We start from the raw sequence: 12468 nt of genomic DNA, 5'->3' as shown, positions 1-12468 counted from the left end.
GAATACGCGTGACCACAGTGCAAGTCGGAAGAAGTTTCTTTGACGAAAAATCTCCCGGCCAGAACGGGATTCGAACCGGAACCCGCTAACCACTCGGCCACAGGAGCACTCACCACAGGATACATATGGATGGAATAAATAGAAGTGATAATTTTGTCATTCCATGCCAAGCCGATATAGTGGTTCTCAGATATTCGTTAGAACTAGTAGTTCTGTTCCTGTGAAAAAACAAAAACGATCAATTTTTATTAAAACAAAATCAATGTTTTTGCAAGTGGTTTTAATTTGATATGTCGATCATCTGAACCGTATTTTTATTTTATGCCCATTTTAACTTTAAGGTTGTTCGAAGATTCAACTTTTTCTCCTTTTTTCCAATAGGCGAGGACGGGGTAAGACGGCCACCCTAAGCATAGAATATAATTGAACACAATGCGTACAAAATTGAGGCAATTCATTATGTCAGCATCGATCTTTAGGATGTTTTCCGGAAACACGTTGATTTTCAAAAGTTTTTCTTTTTATTTCGCAATGTTATAGGATAAATTAAAAAAGGTATGAAAAAGGTGCTACGAAAATCATGACGGGTCAAGTTGGCCACCTAAGGGTTGACGACATATCCACCACTAAGGATTGTGTTACATGTCAAGGACGTTGTATTTTAGATCAAGCGTGACAAGAGTGGGAGGTGCTATTTTTCCTGAATTACCTATAACTTGCTCAATGTGCAACCCTTGCGGAATTATCATAACTAAAAATTATTATATTTGGTATCTAAAAAACATCAAATTTATCATGAATGTGCCTTGATTTATTCAACCAACAATTCAAGAGGTGTGATGTTCTCATTCTATTCGTCAATTAGGCGCGTTGTTTATGGTAAATGACATCTCTTACAATAGTGACCATATTGCCCCCGCTATGAGACAAACAAAAGTATCTCAATAATCCTAGAAATGCTTCAAAATCATACCATTTTCTATACAAACACACTTAACAGGCCTGTGTGTTTACTATTGTAGCATTGGTTTCACAGGACATGTCCATATTCACCCCTAAAACACTAAATTTATTGCAAGCAAAATAACAAATCGGTGCTCGTCGCCATCCGAAAAGTTTATTTTTATTGTTTATCATGAAGTTTCTCCTATATACACATGCAAAAATGGGTGTACATGATTGAGTATAATGTAATACACCAAACTAATGTATTATAATTGTCCAATAGTTGATTGTTTGAATAATCTAGAGAACGAAATTAAATATGTCAAGTGACGAAGTGGAGGAGTGTAGCGGAACTGGAATCGAACAGCAGCCTGTTCAAGTGATTCTAATTTCCTCGAACTATGGTTTTCCAAATGGAACGTGCTACTGAGGGTTCAGCTTGCGTACAAAGATGTTTGTCGACGAATGAACGGTTCTGCCAGAGAGTCGTCGAAGGTTACGAAGAGTCAGCTGAACTGTTGAACCAATAACGTGGTCGGATGTGCATACACTTTTGAAATAGTAGGAGTTTGAGAAAACCGAATGCCTCTGTTGCGTACCGTTCAAGCCGAAGTATTTTCTAGACATATTGAAAATCCTAATTGGGAATCGGGATCGTCCCAGGAGAGAGTGAACTCAGTTAGAGAAATCAAACCGACGAACACAGTATAATCAGGATGGAGGGGCGCACTGAAAAGGCTAAGTTCCTGACATTCGACCTACGCTTACCAGTAATTCTGCCCAGAGAGCAGCACGTGACAAGGATAATAATGCAGTATTATCATGAACGCTTTGGTCATGGTCATTTTCAAAGATTTCAAAGACGTGTCAATTATACAAAGTTCACCGCGGTAAACCACAGGAGAGAATGAACCACATTGTCAATGCAACGACTACAACCTTATCGACGACCGCTCAGTTTCGTCGGCGTCGATTACTTGGGGTCGGTTAGCGTCTCCATGGAGCAAAACAGTGGAAAGCGTAGGGTGATATCTACTTGGGTTGGGTTGTCACCTATTTCGTTATACGTGCCGTCTACCTGGAGATGAGCGGAAGCCTAATGACACAGTTCTGTCTGATGTTTCATGAATCGCAGATGATCACCACAGGATTATTTCTCCGATAACAGAATGAATTTGGAAAAATCAAGCAAAGAATTGACGAAACACATCTACAATATTAGTTTTAATTCACCGCCTACCCAGGTGTGGGGCAGTTAATCAGTCGATCGGATCAGTCAAAGAGGGAAGTCAAATGACGGGGAGCAGTCGACAGACGAGATTCTACACACATCAGTGAGGGAGGCAAAAAGAAGTGCTGAGTCTCAATCACTTCTTGGGGGGAGTTCCACCGAACGAACGGCATACGGTTTCTCCCCTGTCGCTACCGGCAGGATATACACAAAGGTTGGCAAAGGAAATGTGGATCCGATGGATAGAGAAATATGTTCCATCGCTGAACCAGTCTCGCACCAGATCAACAATTGAGCGTCTAGCGGAAAAATTTGACTGTGGATTCAAATTTTACAGTACAAAATGTTCCCGTACCAGTGAGACAAAGAAGTGTCGAGAATATTGCTGCCGCTAGCACATCAATTGAGGAAGACCCATATCAGACTTTCACACGTCGTTGGGCATCTCTATGACGTCGTTGTGGCGAATTTTGAGAAAAGATCTTGGCCTACATCCTTACAAGATTAAATTGACGCATGAACTGAAACTGCTTGACTACCAGAAGCGTCGTATGTTCGTGAATTGGGCTGAGCAACAACTTAAAATGATCCGGATTTTCATCGGAAAATCATCTTCAGCGATGGGGCTCATTTCTGGTTGAATGGCTTCGTCAATAAGCAAAGTATGCGTTATTGGTCAGGCAGCAATCCACAAGTACTTCATGAGTCACCATTTCATTCCGAAAAAATACGGTTTATGGTTTTTGGTTTATGGTCCGGTGGCGTCATTGGGCCGTATTTCATCCGTGATGATCAAGACCGGCACGTTACTGTGAATGGGAATCGCTACCGCTCAACCGAATTATTAACCGAATATTTTTGGCTCGAATTGGATGATATGAATGTGGTTTCAACAATATGTGGTTTCAACAGGACGGCGCCAAAAGCCACACAGCGAATTTAACAATCGATTTATTGAAAACGAAGTTTGAAGAGCGTGTTATCTCACAAAATGTATCAGTCAATTGGCCGCCTAGGTCGTGCGATTTGACGCCGTTAGACTATTTCCTGTTGGACGTGATATCTATGGTCTATGCCAACAAGCCAGCGACGATTGATGAACTATGTACGAATATCGAACGCGAAATTCCAGCAGTATCGGTCGATTTATGCTTAAAACCTTCAAAAAATGGGTTCAGCGTCTAGACTTCTGTAAGCGTGCTCGTGGTGGCCATGCAAAAGAAATCGAGTTCCATACATAATGGCATCAAATGTACTTTCACATGAATAAAGAATTTCATTGATATCCAAAACCGTTTGTGTTTTATTAAAAAAAACCTCTGTAGCGCTCTTATTGAAAAACCTTTTATATGATCGAAGGGTCTAAGTGGAGATCCTAAGAGGGTGCGAGTGATGGTCAAGTGCGGTAGGCGTGGATCAGAACGAAAAGTGACTTTTTTCGGTGAGCTGATACGCAGTTGGTAGTGGTCGAGATAGGCGAATGAGACGGCCAGACTGTAAGTGGCTTCGGACCAGATTTACGAACCAGGAAAATGTTGGTGCGCTGCACTGAGAGCTAAAATCCCGCCGCTAGAAAATAGTTTATTACGTGATCGCAGATATTAATGGCATGGCGACACGTTTTTGCAGAATCACTTGCAGTTGGCTCGTAACATTACTCCACGAAAGAAATCTGTGTCCAGCTTGAAGCATGTATCCAGTTTCAAATCTACTTAGCACTCCACTCCTTGCGTCCTCGATAAACTGTAGAAACTATCAATGTAGAAGTATCTTGCTATCAATGCATACAGCAGCCTTAACGCTACTATCTACAAATTGTGCATGCCCGTGTCTAGACAAACCTGCGTCAATCGTCATCACTCTTGAATTAGTCAATTCCAAGCGGAAAACTACATATATCTCATCTAAGGAGCTTTTGGGTGATTGGGAATCGTCCTCTGTTCCTTCAACATGTGATTTAATTTCAAAACACTGTATTTGTCGCTGATGCAGCCAAGCCGAGAGTGCTGCAACTAACGTTCCGGAGATTTCAATAGGTATATGGTAATTCGTTGTTACTCCACAGAAAAGGGTGCAAAAAAGTTGAAACGTTAAAAATTTCTTGGCCCATATGGTATTCAGTAGTAGTATTTGCCGCTGTGCAACAGATTTGGTTTCACCAATCTCCCGTATCTACATAGCTTCGCGAAGTCCTTGATCAGCTATATTCTATAATGATGTATCGCTTATTTTAGCATCCGACTGTGTCGATCTACGCAAACGATTTGAAGACTTATCTAGTCATCCAAACTCTTCTGTCGGCTACAGAGCCCAGTTCGTGAGTTGAATAAACCAACCATCTACATCACTAAGTGTGTGATCATGAGTTTTTATCGAAAAAAAAACAGTTAATTATATTCGACTACACGATCGACGGTTTGATTTTAGAGAGAGTCAGCTTGGGTTTATTCCAAGAATCTCTAGAACTTCACTGATCCCTACTGCCTGAAATCACTCTACGTTTCTCTTGTTTGACTCAAGTCATACATGTCCCAAAATGTAGAGTTCCCGGATTGAGCGGATTCAAATATGCTTTATCCGCATAGCGCTCGGGCATCTTGGTAAGTGTGATTCGTGGAACCTGCCATCATATGTAGATATTGCTTACTGAATCGTGAAACACTTGAGCGATGTTGAAGATGACTTCACATCATGCAGCGCTTTCTCAAAATTAAACTAATTTTGAAATAAAAAATTATAATTCAATCTAATTAGATTGAATTATTATTTTTTATTTAAAAGCATTTAATAATATGAAAATCCAAAGCATGGTCTAGATCTATCTCAATCGAAATAAAGATGAAATAAATACACGATTCAGTAGATTATCCACATATTCTCCATCAAAGAAAGATCAAACATCACCGCACCAATTTAGATCTTCATACATCGTATGATCAACAGACCATGATTTAACGGGGTTCATTTTCTTCCTCTACATGGATGTTCAGATGGACCATGATGCACTTATCGAAAACACAGGATAACTCAAAAGACTGGGGAAAGGGTATCTACTCTCATAACACATTGATATTATTCACTCGAACTTCATTATTTCATAACCAGTACTAATTTATACATGTAATTATGTAAAGACATCGTATCAGCAATAAGCATATAATTCCAAACAATATACATACATGACCATAAACTGCAGAAACACATGTATTTTCTAATTTGTTGTTACCTTTGATTGAAATGAAAGTCGGTGGGATGGGCTTTGTATCGACAGATTCATACACAGTCACAGACGTTGATGTCGAGGTTTCGCCGTTTTTATTTTTTATGGCACAACTATATTCGCCAGCATCGGAAAGTTCTACGTCTTTAATTTCCAAACTGAGTAGACTTTCACTAACTTTGAAAGTATGTCTCGGACTTCTTTCAACCGGATTCCCATCCTTAAACCACCTTACAGTGATCCCAGGTCCCGAAATGGTACATGTCAACCTCACGGTGGAATTTTTCGGAACAGCTCTTGATTTTAGATGAGTAATTATCAATGGGGGCCTCATCATCTGACGTTGACGTTGCCATTCTAAATCACGTTCTCTTTCTGTCATTGCTTGCAAGGATTCTCTTCTTGAAGTCTCCTTCGATTTTACTTTTTTTGATCCTTCTTCACTATCATGTAATTGTTGTTCCAAATCATCTACACTTTTCCACACTGATGGATCAAACTCTTCTTTCGGTGGTATCAACTCAACGTCTGAATCATATTCAGGTTCGGGCTCGACTATTATTGGCTCTGGCTCGGGTGTTGGCTCCTTTGGTGGTGGTGGAGGTGGCGTCGGTTCACGAGGGGGCACGATCTCTTCTTCTTCTTCCTCCTCCTCCTCCTCTTCCTCCTCTTCCTCCTCTTCCTCGTGTTTTTCTTCTTCTACTGGCTGTGCTTGAGGTTCCTCTTCCACTGAGGGCTTTTCTGGTTCCGCAGACTTACCTGATTCTTCTTGGGCTAGTTGTTTCAACCGTTCTGCTTCAGCTGCGCCGGGTGAGGTTTCATGTTCGACAGCAGGAATCGGTGGGGCTGGGGGAGCAGTTTCATCTTCGACTATTTCAATTTTTACGGTCGATATGTCGCCACAGCTAGCAGGATCCAAACTACATGAGTCCGTGAAAAATAATGAAATATATTCATCTACATTCGTTACTCCTCCGGAGATATCCATTATAAGCGCTTTATCTATTATGGCCTTTTGAGACGCAACTTGCACGTCTGGTTTTTCACCTATCTCGAATGGGGATTTTTCTCGATGCAAACTTCTAAAATCTCTCGGCGAGTCTCCTCGCTTTGGAATTTTTAGAAAATCTATTTTCTGTGGCTCAGGGGTTAACGATATGACAGGGGGCTCGGCTTCTGCCGAAGCCCCTTTTGCACCTCGCCTACCCTTTCTTTCTTTTCTACCCGTCATTCTGTTCCCTCTTGGTATGAAATATTAAACTGACAAATGATTTTCGATTCCACTTCACAAATTGAGATTTTGATTCGACTTTGAACTCGAAGACCGGAACGTTCCACGTAATAAATTATGAATATTTTATTCGAAGTGTAACATCCCACTGCCACCGTTTTAATGCTAAATTACATTTCATTTGCAATCCCCAGCGGATATGTTTCTGCATTATTTCAATGCACATATCAAGGGAAAGTGAAATCAAATCTCAAAATAAATACCCACGTTCATCGTTATATATTTAGCATACGATTTGCATCTATAATTAGATTTCAATATCGTTGATCGCGAATTGAGAAACCCAAAATACAATGGTTTATAACAAGACAACATCATCGGTAATTGAATCACTACTTCTGCACACTGATTCAATCGATAAAAGTGGATAAATCAATGTTGTGAAATCAAATTGTTTATGCTCCAATGATTCTGTTTGTAAAAGAAAAAAAAATGTATCACCTCATGGGCCGTAACTTATAAACGACTAAAACCTATAGCCTATAACAAACACGTGTGAATATAAGATAAATGATTTTGGATTGTCCAGTCGAGTATATGATCATGGTTTGTCCGCTTCTTTGAATGCTCTAATTCACCACACCTTTGTCAAATCAGGTATTCGAGTGTTTCAAAACATATAAATGAAATTGGTTTTTTTCATGGTTTACAGTAGTTTTGTAGTATACTAGCTGACCCGGCAAACTTCGTCCCGCCCCAAATTTTTTTTTTTTATCAAATACTTCCAAACATTCACGTTTTCTTACTTACGATCATGGGTCCAATCATAGAACTGTTCATTGATTCATCTTCTAATATCTTGATTAATAATCTAATTGATTTAATCTTCTAATTAACACTTTACAATTTACTTTCAATATAAATTTCCTATGACATCAAACTCGTCAGTATAATATCAGATTATTTTCAGACACAATTCTCGTTCCAGATTTTTCAACCGCTTGCAAATAACGTGTTTCTCCGTTACATCGAATAAATTTTACAGAAAATATGATAGAATGAAGAGAGCCCTAAATTGGATAATTCTTCCTTCGAGTTTTGCTCTTATCAACGCATTCGGTGATCCATTTTTATTTATATAGATAGAAGAAGATATAGGAATGCATTTTATCACATTAAAATCCACTTCAACTTTCGAACAAAAATCAATTTCGTTGGCGCAAACATCAAATGGACAAACAACGCTTGTCACTATGTAAATATAGAACATATGGGAATTGAATTTTCCGAATTTTTAAATGGACCCCCTCTCCATTCTAGAGGAGGGAGGGGTGTCATACTATTGTTACGGTTTAAAAATAAAAATAAACCGCATCAAAAAAACGAACCATTGAATCTATGGTAAGAATGGAAGAGTTAGTTCAAATCCCTTAATCTTACTAACACTTACTCATATCCCATGACTTGCTACCTACATGTAAGGCATTGCATGCTGCATCGCGAATTGAAAAAAAAGAATCTTTGTAAAAAAATTAACAATCCTTAACAATGATGGATGAGAGATCTTTAGTCCTAAAGGACGATAAAAGAAGCTTTAGATTCATATGGGGAGAGAGAGAGAGAGAAAGCGGATAGAGAGAAAGGAAGGAGGAGAGAGGTAAAAGAGGGATTCGAGCCGTAAAGGAAGATTTGGGAGGCTCGAATCGGTCTTAACTCACGGACCGTCGAAGAAATGATACCGAAAAATCGTCAAAATTAAAGTTGTACTTTTTGAGTGAAGTGCGAGTGACAATAAGGGAAGAAGGAGTTGCACGTCCTAGGAACCGCGCAAGCCGGCGACATTCACCCTCCTCGCTGGATTCAAACGACGGAAGAGGTACCTCGGAGAAAACGCCGGTGGTCAGCGAGCCCCCAACGTTATCGCTGCTCCATACGTATACGGGTGAGTCGATCGAACGTTTCGGAGGTTGCAGTGCGGTGAGGTCTGGTCGAGCCTAGCCACCGCTCATCGTCACTTGGACCGATGAGACCGATCCCCGTGTGCGGGCACCGTGAGTAGAATAAAAAAAACCCACAGAAACCCTCTCTCTCTATTATCAACCAACATACTTACCTGGATTCAACCTGTTCCTGTTCGGCCGTAACGATTTTCTAACCTACTAACCTGAAAATAAAGAAAAAAAATATAATAAATTTAAAAAATATACTTACCATTCTGTTCTTATTACGATCATATTCTTATCATATCCATCACCAACAGCTTCCGTTGTATTCGTGAACCTCGTTCCTAGGTAAGAACCGACCCTGATGTAATTATACAAACCAGTACCACTGAGCTAGCCATAACTTACACTATATAGAAACATTTCTCGTACCCAAAAACCCTCACATCCCAAATTTGGCTCCATTTGCTTGATTAATCTCGTGTTATGCAGAAGTTTGTGTTTCATTTGTATGGCAGCCCCCTTCCCCTTAGAGTGGGGAGAGGAGTGTAACCACCATAGAAACATTTTTGAGCTATTTTATTTTTACTTGACTACTAAGACGTTTCAACAACGACTCTATTCAAGACGATAACTGTTTGTATTGTTTATTGTGTGAAATTTTGTTCGTAGAGTATAAGAATTGAAATGTTCAATAAGACAAAAAAAAAGTCAGTCGAAGAAATATGAAAAAAATAAAAAAATAAATGGTTCTCAAATGGGGATCAACACTAGGGTAGGAGCCTACCTGTTGGTCTCAAATGTTCCTATCTCACGCCTCCACGAAGATCATATGACGACATTTTTAGATCGGGCGTGAACTGGAAACACACACCTGGTCTTGGCTCCGAGAACGGGTGTCGAAAGTGGCTAAGTGAGGGGGTGCGAGCGAGTCAGAGCGCTATATCTCTCCCGGGGAAGGCCTCCCGGGTCATGGAGGCCTTGCCAACCCGCTGTCTCCCGGGCAAAGGAGATACACCCAGAAAATGGAGCTACGTTCACGAAGAATACTCAGAATGCGATCGCCCGAGGAGGGTCCCCGAACTGGAGCTGGTCCTGGAACGGGCGTAAGAGCGAGCGGCCAGCGGCTGGAGGGCGATGTGCAAGAGCGGGCCACCAGCCGGGTTCAACCCGAAGAGCTACCGCCACACGGAAACAGCAGCCATCGACATCACCAACGAAACGCTGCGCCTACGAGGCGTGTTGCGACTGTCAGACGACAGTCGTCCACACTTGTGGGTACTACTAGGCGACGGATCATGTGGACACATGAAATGAATGAATTCGTGATCCGCGCCTATTACATCTGCACTGCTTTGGAGACGGACATGAGCGGTCGCCCTCGAATACTCGCAATGTTCGAGGAAGCGTATCCAGAGTTCGTCGGGAGGCTTGACCAAAACGCGATGAACGCGAGGCGTAGAGCGATTGTACGCAACAATATGCTCTCCCAAACGCAAGTCGACGAGATCAAGCAGCAGGTGCAGAGAGAACTAAGCTCCAGAACAAGCAGAGCAAGGGATGTGTCGAGACGAAGTTCAGTACGGCTGAGCAATTCATTCGCGAGTGGGGCACGCGAATCAGCACCAGTGGAGGCCACAGTACAACAACCCCCTGAGCCGGAAGATCCACAGCCAGATCAACAACTACTACGCGATCTGGTCTTCCATTACGACGAGGCGATCTCACAGTTCCGCGACACGGACCCTTTGTCGCGCCCCAGGATCCCGAAGTTGCAGCATTCCCGCAGGCTGACAAGTGCAGTAAAGCTCATGAACGAGCACGTTCTTCCGCTGCACTTGGTTGATGCTGAGAACATGGAGGAGCTGCAACTGAAAGTTTACTGTGCTGCTGTGGCGACCGCCAAAAGTTTAGGATACCGTATTAGGCCAAGAGGCGGACTGCTCCAACATCTCCGTGAAAGGCGTGAGCCTCCATGGCGAAGGAGATTGGAGCAACGGATCCTAAACAAGCGCGCCGCAATTGGAAGACTGATGGCGTACAAAAGAGGCAGCAGATCGGCGAAATTATGTCGCCAAGTTGCTGTGATCGTGCGGCCTACTGAACTTCGCCAGCTGGGAGCTCACCAGCTGACGGAAAAACTCGATACACTGGTACAGCAATTGAGCGTCCTAACTAAACGGCTGAAACGTTACTCTGACTCTGCAAAGCGCCAGGAACAAAATCGGATGTTCAGAGATAACGAAAAAGCGTTCTACGACCACATTAGCGACGAGAAGCCCGACTACCGCGAAGGTTTGCCAGATATTAGCGATGTGACGAACTTCTGGGCTGGTATTTGGGAGACCCCAGTAGAACATCGCGACGGGCAAATGTGGTTAAGACGGGAGGAGGAGAGTTGTGGTGAAATTGGAGAGATGCCAGCTATCATCGTCGGAGAGAACGATGTCCGCGAAGCCTCGCGGTACCTGAGGAACTGGGCAGCACCGGGCCCCGATGGTGTCCAGAACTTTTGGCACAAGAAGCTGACCGTCGCACATCCAAAGATAGCTGAGTGCTTCAACAAGGTGCTACGTGACCCACACAACCTTCCTGAATTCGCCACCCGTGGCGTCACCTTCCTCCTCCCGAAAGACAGCAACACATTGAACCCATCAAAGTACAGACCGATAACGTGCCTATCGAGTCTGTACAAAATACTGAGCAGCATAATTACCGCCAAAGTTTCTGCTCACTGCGAACAGCATCACATCATCGCAGAAGAGCAGAAAGGATGCAGGAAAAATACGCATGGCTGCAAAGACCAGGCCATCATCGACGCAGCCATAGTCGGCCAGGCGGTATATAACCAGCGGAACCTAAGTATGGCCTACATCGATTACAGGAAGGCTTATGACTCCATACCTCACTCGTTTCTCGTCCGGGTATTGGAGCTCTACAAAATTGATCCCGTCGTCGTTAGGTTCCTGCAGCATGCGATGAGGCAGTGGAGTACGTCTCTGCACCTCAGTGATGGGGAAAATGTGTTGCAGTCTAGAACGCTGCAGATAAAGAGGGGGATATTCCAAGGCGACTCTTTTAGCCCGCTTTGGTTTTGTCTGGCACTGAACCCCCTCAGTAGGACGCTCAATAGAAACGGTCATGGCTATAAAATAAGGTATGGCGACGGCGCCCACGAAGAAGTGACCCATACCTTTTACATGGACGATCTCAAGGTCTACGCTGATTCACGTCAGCGTCTAGGTGTAGCTATCCGGGTTGTCGAAGACATAAGCAGGGACATCTGTATGGAGTTCGGCCTCGACAAGTGTCGCTGTGTCCACCTGCTGAAAGGACAACTTACCGAATCCGGAGGCTACGAGGTCTATGACGGCGAGTTCATAAGAGACATGGTTCGTGGCGAATCCTATAAATATCTTGGATTCCGACAGCTCACCGGGATTCGCCACTCCGACATCAAGACGGAGCTGCGAGACAAGTTCTTGAGTCGAGTGAACTGTGTCCTGAGGACTTTCCTCAACGCGGGGAACAAGGTACGCGCGATCAACACATTCGCGGTTCCCCTGCTGACCTTCAGTTTTGGTGTAGTCAAATGGAGCAAAACTAACCTAGAGGACCTTGAGAGGAGGATGAGGAAAGCATTCAAAGAGGCCGGAATGCACCATCCTCAATCGGCACTGGAGAGAGTTTCACTACCACGCAAAGAAGGGGGACTTGGAATCGTCGACATTTCTGCACTGTGTGTTGCCCAGGTACGACAACTGCGCGAGTACTTCGCAGAACGCGCCAACCAAAACGCGCTATACCGGGCTGTCTGCGCCGCCGACAGAGGATACAGCGCTCTGCACTTGGCGCAAGCGGAGTACCAACTCAAATGCAATCTGCAGACAGTGGAGGA

The 12468-nt window shown here is 43.2% G+C and overlaps 1 protein-coding gene across 2 annotated transcripts in view; it reads right to left on the bottom strand.

Moving 5' to 3' along the window:
- The window catches only part of LOC129776116 (muscle M-line assembly protein unc-89-like), a 54684-nt gene extending 47875 nt beyond the window's left edge, over window positions 1-6809 (bottom strand). Inside the window, exon 1 of one of the 2 annotated variants that reach the window (XM_055781533.1) lies at window positions 5403-6809. In XM_055781533.1, the coding sequence (XP_055637508.1) occupies window positions 5403-6627 (1225 nt within the window). In that variant the 5' untranslated portion in view covers window positions 6628-6809. The remainder of the gene's footprint in view (window positions 1-5402) is intronic. The other variant, XM_055781532.1, reaches the window with a different exon arrangement.
- Between the last annotated feature and the right edge of the window lie 5659 nt (window positions 6810-12468).

Source organism: Toxorhynchites rutilus, chromosome 3 (assembly GCF_029784135.1).
Source record: "Toxorhynchites rutilus septentrionalis strain SRP chromosome 3, ASM2978413v1, whole genome shotgun sequence".
NCBI classification, from domain to species: Eukaryota; Metazoa; Arthropoda; class Insecta; order Diptera; family Culicidae; genus Toxorhynchites; species Toxorhynchites rutilus.
The sequence above is the reverse complement of the archived record's forward strand: the minus strand, read 5'-3'. Positions and strand labels throughout refer to the sequence as shown.